General features: G+C 52.2%; 6 protein-coding genes and 5 non-coding genes across 11 annotated transcripts; 6 read left to right on the forward strand and 5 right to left on the reverse strand.

Annotated features, from left to right (window-relative positions):
• The first annotated feature begins 1,024 nt into the window (after nucleotides 1–1,024).
• BO66DRAFT_391471 (L-asparaginase) lies at nucleotides 1,025–2,070 on the forward strand. The gene has a single exon (XM_025647268.1). It carries the CDS (start codon nucleotides 1,030–1,032, stop codon nucleotides 2,014–2,016), a length of 987 nt encoding a protein of 328 aa, XP_025504493.1. The 5' UTR covers nucleotides 1,025–1,029; the 3' UTR covers nucleotides 2,017–2,070.
• Nucleotides 2,071–2,452: 382 nt separating this feature from the next.
• BO66DRAFT_77985 (uncharacterized protein) lies at nucleotides 2,453–2,866 on the forward strand. The gene has a single exon (XM_025653582.1). It carries the CDS (start codon nucleotides 2,498–2,500, stop codon nucleotides 2,708–2,710), a length of 213 nt encoding a protein of 70 aa, XP_025504494.1. The 5' UTR covers nucleotides 2,453–2,497; the 3' UTR covers nucleotides 2,711–2,866.
• Nucleotides 2,718–3,924, reverse strand: BO66DRAFT_391472 (SEC61-beta family protein). The gene is made up of 3 exons (XM_025647269.1): nucleotides 3,763–3,924; nucleotides 3,284–3,629; nucleotides 2,718–3,213 (listed from the first exon to the last, which is right to left on the reverse strand). Exons 1-3 carry the CDS (start codon nucleotides 3,763–3,765, stop codon nucleotides 3,179–3,181), a joined length of 384 nt encoding a protein of 127 aa, XP_025504495.1. The 5' UTR covers nucleotides 3,766–3,924; the 3' UTR covers nucleotides 2,718–3,178.
• A 171-nt stretch (nucleotides 3,925–4,095) lies between these two features.
• On the forward strand, nucleotides 4,096–4,167 carry BO66DRAFT_t139. The gene has a single exon. It is a non-coding gene; the product is annotated as a tRNA-Glu (tRNA).
• A 1,716-nt stretch (nucleotides 4,168–5,883) lies between these two features.
• On the reverse strand, nucleotides 5,884–6,815 carry BO66DRAFT_78057 (uncharacterized protein). The gene has a single exon (XM_025653584.1). The coding sequence runs from the start codon at nucleotides 6,584–6,586 to the stop codon at nucleotides 6,074–6,076; it is 513 nt and encodes a 170-aa protein (XP_025504496.1). The 5' UTR covers nucleotides 6,587–6,815; the 3' UTR covers nucleotides 5,884–6,073.
• A 456-nt stretch (nucleotides 6,816–7,271) lies between these two features.
• BO66DRAFT_78005 (uncharacterized protein) lies at nucleotides 7,272–8,599 on the forward strand. The gene is made up of 4 exons (XM_025653583.1): nucleotides 7,272–7,455; nucleotides 7,517–7,955; nucleotides 8,009–8,203; nucleotides 8,262–8,599. Exons 1-4 carry the CDS (start codon nucleotides 7,373–7,375, stop codon nucleotides 8,553–8,555), a joined length of 1,011 nt encoding a protein of 336 aa, XP_025504497.1. The 5' UTR covers nucleotides 7,272–7,372; the 3' UTR covers nucleotides 8,556–8,599.
• A 764-nt stretch (nucleotides 8,600–9,363) lies between these two features.
• On the reverse strand, nucleotides 9,364–9,435 carry BO66DRAFT_t147. Its single transcript has one exon. It is a non-coding gene; the product is annotated as a tRNA-Glu (tRNA).
• An 849-nt stretch (nucleotides 9,436–10,284) lies between these two features.
• On the forward strand, nucleotides 10,285–10,358 carry BO66DRAFT_t140. The gene has a single exon. It is a non-coding gene; the product is annotated as a tRNA-Val (tRNA).
• Nucleotides 10,359–10,757: 399 nt separating this feature from the next.
• On the reverse strand, nucleotides 10,758–10,831 carry BO66DRAFT_t146. Its single transcript has one exon. It is a non-coding gene; the product is annotated as a tRNA-Val (tRNA).
• A 1,239-nt stretch (nucleotides 10,832–12,070) lies between these two features.
• On the forward strand, nucleotides 12,071–14,997 carry BO66DRAFT_373175 (FAD-dependent oxidoreductase). The gene is made up of 5 exons (XM_025645529.1): nucleotides 12,071–12,406; nucleotides 12,490–12,764; nucleotides 12,826–13,196; nucleotides 13,262–14,010; nucleotides 14,064–14,997. The coding sequence occupies exons 1-5, from the start codon at nucleotides 12,102–12,104 to the stop codon at nucleotides 14,854–14,856; spliced, it is 2,493 nt and encodes an 830-aa protein (XP_025504498.1). The 5' UTR covers nucleotides 12,071–12,101; the 3' UTR covers nucleotides 14,857–14,997.
• Nucleotides 14,998–15,122: 125 nt separating this feature from the next.
• Nucleotides 15,123–15,221, reverse strand: BO66DRAFT_t145. Its single transcript has one exon. It is a non-coding gene; the product is annotated as a tRNA-Ile (tRNA).
• Nucleotides 15,222–16,266: the final 1,045 nt, after the last annotated feature.

Genomic DNA, 16,266 nt, shown 5'->3' on the forward strand with positions numbered 1-16,266 from the left:
TACCCTGCTGAGTGTAAGTCATCTTATGCTTTTTTTCGAGTATTCATAACTGTCTTTACTGATATTTTTTGACTACCAGAGGATACTCAACTTACTATCCCAGGACTCTGACAAGTTGCCGCGAGCTTGCCTGCAACATGATAGCCACCAATGCATAATCACAATTCTGGGAGTGCGACCATGATAGCTGGCTGCATCATCCTAGTTGGCCTCGGAAGCCTAGGAAAACTCAGGGAGGATGAAAGACTGCAGATGCATAAATCTGGCAGTGTCTGCACTGTTATTTCTTGAATATGTATGGCCTCTCTCACCACAGCGATGAAGACATCAGTCGCATTGATAATGCGGTGAAAGGGAAGGAAACTACGGAGTACACGGGTGTATCATGAACCCATGATGTTCCCTCTTGAATCCTCCAACGGCTAGTAGGCGATTGGAAGAATCCCGGCCGACTAGTCGAGAGTCAAATTCAAGCCTAGCGTCCTTAGGCAGTTCATCCACACACTGAGTGTCCGTCCGTGGACCCTGTCCCTTAGTCGGAGTTTCGGAGCGATCACCTTGCAGCTGCATACAGACCCCTGATTGGTCACGCCCATATACTGTGCCAGGAGGTATCTTATCAACCTGCAGTGCCCGTGTTAACAGGCACCTAGAAACTACCGGTGAGGTACACATAGGACATTACTTGAGATGGTTTGGCCCTCAATGACTGCATTGTCCATACTAATGAGGCATCATTCACCTCTGGATCCGACAACACCGCAATTAGCGAGCTATGTCAAACAGCCCAATGCTCATGCCATTGCAACTGGAAGAAAAATTGTTGGGATCGAACTCATGTCCAGTTCATGCACCCAACATCGGCCCAGCACGTTCTCCGTGGGAGAACCGCTCAGGGGTTAGAATGAAAGACGGCGCGATCGAGGAAAAGGTGGCATGACACGCAATCAGCACTAACCCCGAAGCTACCAAGCAGCCAGATATACACTACACCATTCCAATGCCCCCCCCCTAACAAGCCAACCCAACATGAACACCACCGCGATCAAAATCACAATCACCAACATGGCCGACGATCACACTCCCAATACGACGATCTACCAAGACGCACATCTAGCCGTCAACCTCACCCTCCGCCCCACCACCCCAGGCCACACCGTCGCGACGCTCACCACGAACCAAACCAACCTCTTCAACCTCCCCCCGCCCACCTTCGTGGAAACCCTCCAAACGCTCCGCACCATCGCCTCCCACCTCCGCAAGGCATACAATGTCCAGCGCTGCGCCCTGATCACCACGGGGGGAGCGAGCGTCTCGATCCTCCCGCTCCACGGCCTCACCCCGCAATGGACCCCGGTCACGCACCCCACCAAGGAATTCCACCCGCAGTACCCGGGGTACATCACCTCGAAAGACGCGCCGCCGCTGCCCACGCCGCAGCTCAACACCATCCGCAGCTCCATCCTGTTCGCGGCATCTAAGTCCCCGACCACCTACCACGCCGACCACACCTTCCACGGCCCGGACCCGGACGACGCCAACCTCTTCGCGCGCATCGTGCGCGGGGAACTCTCCCCGCAGTGGCGGGTCTGGGAGGACGCGCGCCACGTCGCCTTCCTGACGCCGTACCCCAACACCCCCGGGTTCACGGTGGTGGTGCCGCGCGCGCACCTGTCGAGCGACATCTTCTCGCTGTCGCCCGAGGACTATGCCGGGCTGGTGGAGGCGGCGCATGCGGTGGCGAAGCTGCTGATCCGGGCGTTTGGGATCGAGCGCTGCGGGATGATCTTCGAGGGGTTCGAGATCGACTACGCGCACGTCAAGCTGGTGCCCATCCGCGGCGGCGGCGGTGATGACTACGATGAGGACGACTACGACCGCTACGGCATCAGCGAGCCGTTCCAGGAGACCTATCAGGGGTATGTCTCCTCCATGCCGGGGCCGAGGGTGGAGGATGTAGAGGCGGTGGTGAAGCGGGCGGCGGAGATACGGGCGTTGATCGGTTCGGATTCTTAGCTTCGCTCGTGGGTTAGACGGTGGCCGTTTATCTAGACCTTGATTTACCTTGAGAAATGTTATAGTAATGTAAAAAAAAAATCCTTTCTGTACATTTTCTTCCATCGTTCTTTCTCACCATGACTCGCTTGCTCTCTAAGGCTACAAGGCTAAGACCAGAGATGGATCGAGGTCCAAGACGCTGAGACGGGGACAGCGCCAGCCCAAGATGTGTATGCAGCAGCTCATCTGTGAAGCCTTGGACCGCCTAGACCCGAGGAACGCTTGCTCTGCTTGCAGGTACAGTGGGCTGACAGATCGTATAGAAGCTAGATGCAAGCTCAAGGTAGAAGTCAAGTACTGCATGTGCTACTAGTATACTATATTCTCTGAAGCCTATCGGGGTCTTAAGAAGCTGCCTCTGAAAGGCACTGGCTACTAGGTAGTAATTCGGTTCCTCACATTCGTGGAGCATGATAGCCTTTGCCAGCATGTATATAGCATGGCTCTCTATCTCTGTCGCCTTACTTCTCCTGTTTTGTCTTTTGCTTCGCTAACCAGGTCTCTCCCCACAGGTTCAGTGTCCCCGGGTGCCGGAACCTTCCCTTATCTGCTTCGCATTCTTATCCTCTATGCGCAGGATCTCAAGTCTGTTTTTCATAGCGTGGGTCGATGGATTCGGTTCTTCCGCTGGGTACGCTGGTGTGAACAGTAACCGTTTGGTCGGAACTCGTTTTCATTGATAAGCACTAAAATTACACATATGCATTTCATTCCAAGTCTCTCTCTCCCTCTCTCTCTCTCTCTCTTTCTCTGTCTTTCCCTTGTGGAATTCTCCTCTGCTTGTCCGAGCATGTCCCTTTCCACCCTATGCAGCAGATAGGTATGAATCCGGACAAAATACAAAAGCGCGCTGGGTCAAAAATGCGTGTGTCGCGAAAAGATGTCTCCATCACCGGCGCACGCAGAAAATAACGGGTAAAGGGGGGACACCAAGGGGGGGTATATGATTTCGAAGGTGGTAAATAATGCGACGATCTGATTCTCTCGGTCGGAGTTTCAGCCCAAGCCAACCAATCTCGCGGGCCCCGGATGGAATTCACCGATTGATAGCGTGCTGCGTATCAAGAAGATCCGGGTCGAAGAGTGTCTGACGGTGAACCGATGGCGTTTGGGGGCTAATTTACGAGGAGAACTTGCGGGTGATCTTGGCGATGACTGTAGAATAGGGGGAAACGGTCAGCGGTTGATTCTTCGGGTTGATGCTTGAGGGATGGGTGGAACGTACCGTGCAGACCAACGACGGAGAAGATGAATCCCAGACTGAGAACCAGGACGACGACGGGGTCGACCCTCAAGCCGGGGCTCTCGTCGGTGTAGAGCTTCAGCATCGTGCCAGAAGAACCACCGGCACCGGCAGCGCGGGTCGAGCTGGGTCGGGCATTGCGGAGGGACTCCTTGTGGTCAGCGGCCGCGCGGCGACGCAAAGCAGCCCGGGGACCACCAGGAGGAGTAGGGGAGGAAGGGCGGTTGACGGAGGAGACGGCAGAGGCACCGGAGCCAGCGCCGGCAGACTTGGAGTCAGGGCCGGACTCAGCTCCGGAGGTCAGGGGAGAAGCAGCACGAGGAGAAGCCTATAGCACTGAGGTCAGTTTCAATTCGAATGGCTGATGTGAAAAGCGGCGGTCGGCTTGGGGGAGATCATCCAGCTCGCGCAAAGGACAATTGAGGTGCGCGCTGAGACAACGGGCAGGACGAGGCACTGACCATTATGAAAGTGGAATCAAGAAAGGGCTAAAAAGCAAAAAAGCAAGTATAATATTAAAGTTGAGGAACAAAGAGATAGATGGGTCAATTGGCCGATGGGACAAGGAAAGAAGTCGGCTGGGGAGAAGAAGGACGAGGTGGATGGCAGAAGGTCGGGGGAGGTGAAGGTGCGGGTTGCCAGAAAGAGGCCACGCTCACGTTTCCATTTGGCGGGTTACCGTCACATACAATTCTGCCGGGCGGCAATCGATTGCGAGAAAGCAGTCAATCAGTTCATTCACATTCATAGACACAAGAATACTTAGCAAAAACTCTCAGCTTTTAATAACTAGATCCGATATAGTGTAACGGCTATCATACCTGTCTTTCACACAGGAGATCGGGGTTCGATTCCCCGTATCGGAGTCACAAGTTTCATCTCTTTTTGCTGTCGTTTTACCCTCGATTTTACAGTGGGAGCCGAAATTCTCAGCCCGCAGCTCCGTGATGTGGTCCGTGCTCCCGTGTACCGCCCCCATCTCCTCCAATAAAACCGCGGGAAACTGATATTCTCTCGGCAAATGAGCCCTCCCAAGGTAGGCGGTGTGAAAAGCCCTGAGCACTGCTACACCTTTGGTCTTTTGAACTGTACCTCAATTATCATCTCTGGGACATCTGACTCGCTATCTTGCATCATCTATTGGTGTCATGTCGCTTTCTCATGATCCCATCATAGATATATGCTTCAAGTGTCGAAAGCATCACAGTTTGGACTATGCCACCGACACCAACCCAAGAATCGACTCTCTCCTGAACGCACAACTACGGGCAAGTCCCTTTGGTTTACTGCAGTATCTGCACCTAAGTGTCTAGTAGATGCAAAGCACCGCGCTCACTGTCTATTCAACAACCCGCTGAAATCTTTACTAATTCAGTCTAGGATCTGGATGGTGCGGGATAAAGAACTGGGAACCATGTCGAAGCTCGAGTTTAAAGGCTAACGATCCTGTCACCCATAAGCCGGTACCCATCAGGGAATAGTGCTTGATTTACGGAGTACAGTAGGGTATATATGAATCAGATGTCACCATGGCGATGGATCCTACACAGTATACGAAGTACTACGTAGACTATATCTAGCCTGTCAGAGAAGAACTGCTGGAAATTTATCTGTTAAGACCGCTGTTTCACAAAAGACCGAGTCTTCCCTCCGAGTGGACGGACAGCCACCTGAAGGGAACGGCAAGGAGGCACTAAAATAGCCACACTATGCCACACCAGGGTCACCGCATGGTCACGGTAGCTGTGGGTTGTGGCTTGTTTCCTGCACCCAACCCAACCCTCTCTCTCTCTCTCTCCTTGAACGGTTCCAGTACGTAGCAGCATTCGGCCTCTCTCTAGCCCGAACAGCTAGCTACCTCCTCGCATCCCAGTGGTGGGATAATACCCTACACAGCAACAAGTACGCAGGCAAGGCAAGGTACTGAGTGACTAGTCGAGTGGCAGGCTAGGTAGAAGAGTACGTAGCCCTCCCCAGTACTCCGTGATCGAATCAACAATGAGGGTTGTTGGTTTCTTTCTGCCTCAGGCGAGAATACCATCTTATCTTTCAATGGGAACGGAACCACTGCGCTACATTATTGCTTCCAGTGATTGGCCTTGTAATAGCCAACTATCCCTCTTCGAGTGTTCAGATGTATCTCCCATCAACTCAATGGTTCGATTCAATTGACAGCTGAAGTGGCAGCGGTTCTTTCCCATTGACGTTCGGCACATTCTTGCCGGTCCAGGTCAGGCAGAAACCGGGGGGGGAGGGGAGGAGAAAGATGCATAAATTGAACCATGGAATCTGGCCCCCGTCCATCCCCCGGGCGAAATTTTGGTTTCAAAAGTTCGCAGCAGGCAGACAGCCAGCCCATCGCATGGGTCCGACCCACCCCACTGCAACGCCTGCAACGCGACAATTCAGGAGTAATCGAGGCTAGTTTATTTCTCCCTTGAGTTAGTCTCAGGCACGGGTTATTTCTACGTACGAATCCTAAGATTACTAGCCACCACCGCCATCTTACTCTACTCTTTTCTGCGAAGTACTCCATACGTACGGAGTACTTTTTGCGTAAATTATCCAAAGGATAATTAGCCAAGACTGGACCTGCCGTGGCTCGAATACCAAGAACTCCTGAGAGGTGTTAGAGCGACATAAGACAACATAAGATTCTAATTAAAAAGTTCCCGTGCGCGAGTCAACAGCGAGATTAAGCACCACAAATTTAGAACTGAGGGTGGGATACTCCTCAATGGATAATCCAACACAATTCCAGCTAACTTAACTTCATACCGTTAACTGTCGCCGGTTAAGGCTATTTATTTTTCTTGGTCGCATTTGTTGTCGGTGGTGTCCGTCCGGTGGGGAAGAGAGCACTGGAACAGTGGAAACTCTCCCATTCAGTTGGATTCCTTTTTCTGTCTGTCTATCTGCTTGTCTGTCTGTCTGTCCGTCTGTCTGTCCGTCTGTCTGTCCGTGATTCTTCCTTTCTTCCTTTCTCTCTCCCCTCTCTGTTCTATTCTTTGGGGATCGTCCCTGCAGTTTCCCTTTTGAATCGGACACTTGACCCTTCCGTTGCGTCTGGAACTTCAGCTGGACATCTTCCGCTTGGCTGCTTCTCTTCTTTGCCCGCCCGACCGGCAAAGGTAAAAAAGTAAGTATCTTCGTACTCGTAATAATACATTTTCCTCCTCTTCCCTTCTTTCGCCTCGTTGTTTCCTCCTCACTGCGGCTCAGACTTCCCTTTCTTCCCCCCATCGTCCCCCCCCCGTCTTCTGTTGTCCTCCACCTGTCCCTCATCTTCAACACTCAGCACCTCTTCCTCTTCTCCTTCCTATTCCTCCAACACTCGTTTCTCAACCCATCAGTCTCTCTTTCACAACTAGTCTTTCGTTTTCTTTCTCCCTCCCACCCACACCCCCCTCATTCCCGGCTGAAACCGACACACCAACCTGACTCGTGACCCTGCATGTGCTCAGCCTTACACCCAGCCAGCCTGGTCCTCCACCAGTCCCGAGCCATCGACCACCGGACTGAGCCTCCCCGCCAAATCTCCGTCGCGACTTTTCTCACGCGGCCTAGTAACCAAACACATCGCCTCTAGAGATCTCGACGCTTTCCTTTCCACTCGCAGCCCAGCCTCCTGGACTGTCCTCCATCTGGTCTAGGCTGATTTTCAGGGGATTTGGTGTGGCTTATGCGCCTGGGATCCTATCGTCACCGTTTCGGTCATTATCGAGATTTCACCTCCTGAACCACCTAGAGTCTTTTCAGGCCAAGCGACATATCTGAGAGTTTGGGGATCGCGACAGCCAAAACAGCACTCATCGTCACCTCGACCTCCGACTTTCCGATCTTCTCCCGAAACGAAAAACGCCGCCATTTGGTGGTGAAACCAGCATATTGTATCCAGATCCCGATCCTCCGACGGACACCAGCTCCGTCACGGAGCACTTCGTCAAAATTTATTCCAACACATCGCGGGCCTCCCTCCTGGGGGGCTCTTTTGATCCGTCCTTTCGGCGTGGTTTTCGTGGACGGGAAGGATACACAAACGTTCCTCCGGATCCCCCAAAGCGACACAGGATGTACCGCCCCAATTCTCTGTGGACGTGGTCCTTCTGCATTGTCACCCTTGTCCAAACGATCATTACCCTCGCCCTGGAGTGGTATGTGCAAATAGTCTCCATGTTCAGACTGTCGGGTCCGAAGCTAATCTTTTCGCAAAAGTTATATTTTCGTCAATTTCCAGGTCCAATTGCTCCCATCGGCCGCCACGACGACTGCCTCAAAACCTATTCCAACCTTCCTAGCCCTCTATAGCTTCGGGTTCATCTATGAGCTGATTCTGGTTTACGATGCGCTACGCCTTAAGAACACTATTCAGGTTATCGGACTGTGCATGTGCAATATCGGGTTGTTGATTTACGGGGCCGTGCAGGTGCAACAAATTCGCGATGCTGTACAAATTCTCTGGGACAATGGTGCTATTGCGGAAAATGTCTGGGGAGAAACAGAGCCTTTCCTTATCATCATCCCCTGCGTCGTGGCTATGGGTTCAATCTTGATGGTGATCGTTGCCTGGAAACTATACGACGAGTTCGCATGGTCTATCTACAAACATATCAGCGCCGATCTGCGAATGAAGCGCCGGTATCTGACTTATCAGGTATGTGCTCGTATAAGGGTTACGCGCGGCGCCCATGCTTACAATCATGTTAGATCTATATCTCGCTTCTGAAATTCGACTTCTTCTTCTTCCTTGGTTTCACCGTTCAATTCGTCGTTATCGTCACGAATAGGACCGACATAGAATTCGCCCTCACACTAGCTGCCATTCCCGTGACGATTATAATTCTGATCTGCGCGGCCTTCTTCGTACGGCGCGAAAGTTCGATTGGCATGATTGTTGTCATTGTATGTTTCAACGGTACTCGGTTAAGCTCCGCAGATCATCAGCTGATCATTTCGCTAGCTCCTTTACTTCGCGGCCATGGCCTATTTCTTGTTCAAGCTAGTCCGGATGTACCAGCCTGGTACTTATGACCTATACTTGACTGCTCGGCGCTCTTTGACATTCTTCGCCGTCATCACCCTTGTGCTCATCGTCATCACCATTATCAACGCCTGTGTGTGTATGCACAACTTCCACAAAGGCTTGAAGCAACATGTACACAAGAAGAAGACGCAGAATAAAGAGGGCAAGACGACGGAGCTGTCCTCCAACATCTCTTCTGGCCAGGTGCCTACTCGAATGATGATCGATTGAGCAAATCGCAGGCCACATTCTACGAGTTCTGGAGAGAGACCGAAAAGACCCAAACGACCAAAAGATGCCATGTTCGATTCTCATATCGTCACCCCGACGCTGGTTGGTGGGGCGATATTCTATTACAGATTAGCGAGTTTGTGCGACATTTTTGCCGGCAGAGTTTCCTAATACCTTGGATAGTTGAAGATTGCGCGCGTTTCCCGGGATTTACCACATGATACCTACTGCTTTGTTCGACATTTTGACGACTCATCAAATACCCTTCCTTTCATTCACATACTGACTCTCCTTGCCTTGTGCCGGACCACTGCTATATCTGGCCCACCATCCTACTTCACTGTGCTTGTTCCTGGTGGCGCTATATCCGGCGTCATATTGACGATTCTTGTATTTTTCCTTACCTCTCTGATTATGTCAATATCACGACTGTGCATCTGTTTTCATGTACTGTATGTAGTCTATTAATCCACTTAAAAACTGTCATGAATTGTGGTACGTGGGGTGGCGTTGTAACATTCTCTATCGACTAAAGGTGATGAAAGAGGGAGCCCGCAGGTGTGCACCTGCTCTCCGTTGCTTGGGGATGCTGTCTGTGGGGAATGCGGCACTCATTCCCGGAGTCCGATATTGGTCTACCAAATGGGAAGGTCCGACCGGGAGTAGGCCGCGACTGGATGAACCTTCCTTTCCTGGTGACTTGTTCTAGTGTTGCGCGCTTTGGCTTGACGGTCCAGTGGTGAGACATTGTGAACTTCTTGCAGATATGTCAAAAGAATGAAAAATGACAAAAAGATTTAAAGGATGTCTCCGATACGGGGAATCGAACCCCGATCTCCTGTGTGAAAGACAGGTATGATAGCCGTTACACTATATCGGAGGTAGTTATGAGAATAACGTATCCTATGCTGTGTCTTCCAATAGCCAAGCAGCAATCGGTGCTGCAAGATAAGCACTTCACTTCACTGCTTCCGTGTGGCTTTCCTACGGAGTATATATGCCTTCGGCTTCTAGCTCCCATGCTTGTCCCTATTCAGGTCTGGCTTTCCTAGGTCGAACTACTCATGGTTAAGTATCGTTGCGGTACCTTGGCTCATACAGCGACTCATATTTTCGTTGCGGGTGGTCTATCGGAGCTACATATTGCCTTCGCTGTGTACGAGGTTATGTGGTCGCGATATGACATCGATATCTCTGTCTCTTTTGTCCGCCTGCTATTGTATGCTAGAATCGGGCTCCGGTGTCTTAGCTGCGTGGGTCTACATTGCTTGAATGGGTCGGAGGGGGGTTCTCGGGCAGGCACCGGGGTAGTTGTATCTTGATTTTCGGTGTTGTCTTGGTGCTTGGGCCACATCTGTGCTCCTTTTGGTGGTTGATGTCGGCGTCATGTCATTCTTCGATCATGCGTGGGGTGATTTGCGCCTGTATCTCTCCGGGACATCGTAGCTCACACCGTGGACTGCAGAGTAGGATCCTGTGCGGAAGATATATATGCCTCCCATCCATGGGTCCGAGTCACAACCCACCTGTGACGTAGGGAGCTTCTAGTTGGTATACTTCACGATCGGGATGTGTGATTAAAGTAGAAAGCTAAAAGACATGGTCTGGAAAGAATAATGACAAACTTGCTAAAGCTACCACAACACTATATCTATGGCTGCCTCGAAGACGACAAGTGTCTTTTATCTTTTGCCGTGTTTAACAAATTAGAGAGCCGTTTTAACAAGAAGGCCGGATGGTGTAGTTGGTTATCACGTATCGTTAACACCGATAAGGTCCTGGGATCGAGCCCCAGTCTGGTCATCTCTTTTTGCACATCCAGGCTTGCCACTGTTACTGGTACTCCTTTTACCCTCAAGATTGAGGCAATCTACAAGGCAAGATGTGGCCCAAAGAACTGGCATGGTCAAAGCAACACTCCCCTCCAGCGCGCAGCTTTCAATGTGAGCAGATTGAATTGTTTGAACATGTGAGGACAATAGAGCACGAGTGAGTAGCTCACATCAAAACCAGCAAGGCGTGAACATGGGCATCGTACTGTTACTATAACATTGTATGACTATCTGTTGATAATCTCGATCTCCGGTGCCCCTCTAGATTGTATGTGTGATGGCATTCTTTTATATACAAAAAAAGGACAAAGGAATACCAGCAACACGGCATGGATGTCAGCACGACAATACCTGTCGGTGCAAAAAGAGATGACCAGACTGGGGCTCGATCCCAGGACCTTATCGGTGTTAACGATACGTGATAACCAACTACACCATCCGGCCAATTGATGTCAGTGCATGTGTGGGCTGTCATCAAGACCGAAAATTATCAGTCCTCGATAGCAGCACTCGGCCTTATCCATGAAACCTTGAACCTCTAGAAGACCCCCTAAGCAGCAACATGTGCAACTCGCTTAACCCGATATTGCTCACATTAAAAGTAACCTCTTTGCTATTCTCCCGTGCTGACCTGGCATCATGATAGTTACGTTTGGCAGCATTGAGTCCCCACATCTAGACGAACAGACGACTCGTACAATGAGAATAAGGTTCACTCACCATGAGCCAGAGCAACATTCCCCCAGCCTCGCGAGCTGGATGCCAAGTGCGGATAAACCATGTGGGCACTGGCACCCGAACCACCCAGTCACATTTCACCCTCAGCACCACAGCCGCACGTCGCCCAGGCGGGGTTCAGGGATACTTCTACATTAGTGCTGCACGGCTGATGGGCTATGCTTCGTCCATTCGTTCCCGCTCCCCCCTCGGACAACGGTCGACATGCATATTGTATCTACCGGCAAGGCGGCCTACCCAACGGTTGGGATTCCATTGTGTACACAGCCAATCATCAGAGCGTGAATTCTCGCGGAATAGAGTTCTGCCACCACTGTCAGCAATGAGAACATTGAAAATGAATGCGCATAATATGCGTTGTCCGTTTGCGGATGGTGACCCGAGTCTCTCAGTGCCTCTTGATGTCTCATAATGTCTGGATCTCACTGACGCCCAGGTGCGGAAATCACCGCCATCTTACCGTCGGTAAGGCCGGGCCAACTCACATGATTGGGCTCAAGGGAGCTCGAGCACTCTTCGGCATATCGAAATTACGATGTTGTATTTGGGTATTGTGGGGAAAACGTGATGCCTCTTGAATGGGTGCGATAATCACGCCGTGACAGCAAAATGGGGTTTCGGAGTGCGATGGTGGTTGCTATTTGTTGCGGTGGACACGCAGCTTCTGCCATTCCCCCTTAGCGTGCAGACCAGACTCCAACACTCATTGGCTTGACTCGTCTGGCCCGTCCGCAACTTATCTCTACCTAATCTAGAGCAATGTGAAGTCCACTTTTTTCCTCGACAGGGCTTCATCTGTCCTCTTGCGATCGTCGCAGACAATGAAGCCGCCGGTGTTGGGAGTGGAACCTTTAAACTATCACAGTAGTATTGGTGTTAGTATTTATACATTGCCATTGCCCACTCTCCTCACACCTACTTGAAATCAGGTCGTCACTTTCTGTACACAATAGGTGGGCTATTTATCCCCTTCACCATGGAGAAGACCTCTCAATCCAAGTTCCGCGTGGTCATAGTGGGTGGCTCCATCGCTGGCCTCACACTTGCCCACTCCCTTCTCCGAAACAATATTGACTTTGTTGTCTTGGAGTCCCACGATGACATCGCGCCTCAGGTGGGTGCATCCATTGGCCTTAGCCCAAACGGCAGTCGTATCTTCGATCAGATCGGTGTTTTCGACGACATTTATGACCTCGTGGAGCCGCTCCATAGAGAGCTCATCTGGTCCGATAGAGGCAAGCTCATCAACGAGTCGATCGACCTGCGCCTCGTCTTAGAGAGGTAGGTCATTCGCGCGCCCCATCCAACATCTCTGCTGCGATGTGTGTGAGGTGATATGTGATCACACGCTGACGGGAAATCAGACATGGGTACCCAGTAGCATTTCTCGATCGGCAGGCGGTACTCGCAGTCCTTCACAAGCATCTAGGGTCTGCGCAAGACCGGGTATTTCTCAACAAGAGAGTGACAAAAGTGGACCACCTGCCCGAGAAGGTGGTGGTACATTGTGAAGATAACACCACTTTCGAGGGAGACTTGGTTGTGGGTGCGGATGGCGTCAGGAGTACCATCCGGTATCAGATGTGGGACCATATGGAAACCCGCGGGCTCATCAATGAGATCGCGGAGGAAAGAACACGTATGCGACCTCCGTTCTGGGACTGGAAGCCCGTACTGATACGTCCCCTCGTGGGGTATAGGGATGAAGTCCGAGTATAACTGTGTGTTTGGCATCTCGCAGCCAACCCCGGGACTGGAACCGGGGCTTCTTCATCGGACGTATGGCGAGGATTGGTCATTTTTGGTGATCTCAAGCAAGGGTGGGCGCGTCTACTGGTTCTTCTTCACCAAGATGAATCAGGTCTACACAGGCAACGAGACCCCTCGGTATAGCCAGGATGATCTCGAAAAGCACATAGCAGCCTACCTGGACAAGCCGGTCACCGATACCGTGCCATTCTCCGAGGTGGTTCAAAGAACGATAACGCGAACAATGGTTCCTCTGGAAGAGGCCCTGTTTAAGCACTGGTGCATGGATCGCTTTGTCTGTATTGGTGACTCGATTCACAAGGTATGTTGAGCCGAGAGCTAGTTATAGCGTGGTAGTGTTGCTGATTACCTGGTTGCGTTGCACAGATGACCCCCAACCTGGGCCAGGGCGGGATGAGTGCTATCGAGAGTGCCGCGTCTTTGGCCAATAGCCTAGCCACTTTGGTACAAAGCTCGACCGAGGAGCGCATCCCTGTCGGTGAGATTGACCGCTGTCTGAAGGCCTGGGAGGAAGCCCGACTTGCTCGTCTCCCCGCCATATATTCTGCCGCTGGTGATTTGACTCGCATTGAGTCTTTGGCGTCCCCAAAATATAAATTCATTGCACTCAGGGTACTACCACACATTGGCCGCTATCTGATGGATCTCAACTCCAAGAATATGGCTGGAGCCGTCAAGCTCGACTGCGAGCCAGTCCCGGAAAGGTCGTTGCAGGGCACCATGCCGTACACTGACAGCTACCCTTACACCCCCGCGGATAAGGCCTGGAAGCGAGCTCTTTGGACTGCTCCTTTGGTGGGCTGTTACGCTGCTGCGAGCGCGACCATGGGGGCCGTGATCCAGAAGCTCATGCCATATCTGATTACACAAATCAGCCAAGGAACCTGGACCGCCAGCAATGGTGAGGCCATAAGTCTGACTAAACCGGTCTACCACGTCCCATTTCTGGACAACCTCCTCCGACCTATGATTCTCTGCTTTCTGCCCTCGATCAGCGGAACCGACCCATATTCGCGGCTTCAGATGCTGTCATTCATGACCGATTTGGGCCCGGTGTATGGCATTTGGCTCTTGGAGAGCCTCCGCGGAGCAGAGTCATGGTACAAAGTGTTACTGTAAGCATCCTAATCATTCCAACCCAGCAGCACCTAACCTTGCGTCTCCATAGACCCATAACCGCCGGCGTTGCCTTCCAAGTCCGCGGAATCGGCCTGATAGCCCCTCTCTACTACGCAGCCGAATACATCACCGCACCCCTCGGTCGCATTCTCCCGGGCCATAACCGCATTATCGACCCGTCCACGACGGGGTCCTTGCTGATCTCCCTCCTGGGCAGCTACCACCTCACCACCTACGCCAACTTCATTCCTCGCACCGTCGAAACCCGACGCTGGTACAATGCCATATGGCAACTCTTCCCAGTAACGGTGCCCCTCCTCCAGCTCCCGATCGCCCTCCTCGCGAAGCGCCTCTTCCCCGCCCCGCCACCGGCCGACCCGGACGCTCGTCGTAAGACGCGCAGGAGAAACATCCGCACCGTGCGGTTCCTCTACCGCACCCTCGCCCTCATCAGCGGCCTCACATTCGTCTACACGCGCCTCACTAAGCCCCGGGGCGCCTCCATGGCCAGCCTCTTCTTTCCGGGTCTGACGGAGCACCTCGCCCCTGTGACCTCGTTCCCGCAGGGGATCGCGCGGTTCCTGCAGTATGACCAGGTCATCTCCATGGCGAGCGGGTTCGTGTGGCTGGCGCTGAGGTTCCGGGAGCTGCAGCAGCGACAGCAGGCGCGGTCCGAGGCAACGTTCTCCTGGCGGAAGGCTGTCGGTGCGTGCGCCGCTTCAAATTTTGCGTTGGGGCCGGGTGCTACTTTTGCTCTCGGCTGGGGATGGAGGGAGGAGATGTTGGAGCGCATGGCGGTGTCGATACAGTACGGTGGTAGTAGCTCTGAGAAGGAGGAGTAATTGTAAAGAGTCCGGAGGAAGAGAGACCGGCATAGGTTGGAGATGGAAGCGTACATAGCATACACCTTACAGTACGGCAGATATTAATGAGTTTTCACATCACCAAGACCCTGGATACCACATAACATAGTACAACCAAAGCAGACAAAAAACAAAGGAATAAAACACGTCTTGCATGCAAAGAAGCTAAAAAAGAGACAAGGGGCGGTTTTGTACGTACTGGGTGGAGAAAGAGTCGCCACCCCAACCCAAAACCAAAAAGAAGTTGTCCCCGGGCGGGCTCGAACCGCCGATCGTCACGATACGATACATGAAATGTCTTCGTATTATAAGCGTGAAGCCTTAACCAACTTGGCCACGAGGACCTGCCAACTCGACCATCCGGTCAACGTTGTTGGTGGTGGTGGGGCATGCTTGAGTGATATAGAGCGAATGCCATCAAGTCGTCATCACAGCACTTTTACGTAATTGTCGACCCTGAACCATGGGTTCTTATGGGGTTGTTGTTTACCTCCTGAAATCGGTATATACTCGGCCGTTCTGGGTGTTTTCTTTACTGTTGTTTGTGAGGCATAGATAGTTGCGATGCGGTGGTTTATGCGATACTTGGATGGTGGGCTGGGTTGGGCGGCGGCAGGTACAGTACGCGACTTTGGGCTCAGCGACTTCAGTCTTCCTCATGTTTGCATGACACAACTCGTCAGTCTTATTGCTCCTTTTTCACGAGCGAAAGCTCCCTAGTCCATACTCAGAACACGTCCATACGCAACCAGGTAGGCATCGCCGGAATCACTCCACTCTTGATCTTGATCGCCCGTCTGTGCTACACTTTTTTCCCAGAGCCAATCCCTCCCATACGCTCAATACCACCCCTCGCGGGCGTCAGTCAGGCCCGCGTTCCCAGCGACGACTAGTCCTGCCAATACCTTTCGTCAAAATGCACAGAACTACACCGATCTGTTATTCTCGTCTAGTCCATCGGCAAACAAATCACCCCTCTGTTTTCTTCTTCCTCCGATGCGATGGTTGGCTTACCGGCCGCGCCCCCCATGAGATTCCACCACAGCGCGCAAGCATGATGTCCCCAATGCCATAGCCGCACCTCGTCCCCTCTATGTGCGATACCTGTCTTTTCAAGTCAGCAAGCTAAACTGGACGCATTCGTCGGATTCCCTGTGAGAGCAAGCGAAGAATAAGTTCCTGATATGCTACAGCACGTGGAATCTTGTTCTCGAACGCCGCATGCGCCGCGTGGATCGAAACGATCGTTGCGGCCCGCTTCCTGATCACGGCTGGGAAGTGCCCGAGATAGCCGCGCCGGGGGTGGCTTGAGCTCGGCTGGAGAGGGGGGTGCTTATGGGTAAATAGTGGGGCAGTCCGTCGCAGGGCCGGGCGATATCACAGTAATCA

This window comes from Aspergillus aculeatinus (genome assembly GCF_003184765.1).
Source record: "Aspergillus aculeatinus CBS 121060 unplaced genomic scaffold BO66scaffold_21, whole genome shotgun sequence".
Lineage (NCBI taxonomy): Eukaryota > Fungi > Ascomycota > Eurotiomycetes > Eurotiales > Aspergillaceae > Aspergillus > Aspergillus aculeatinus.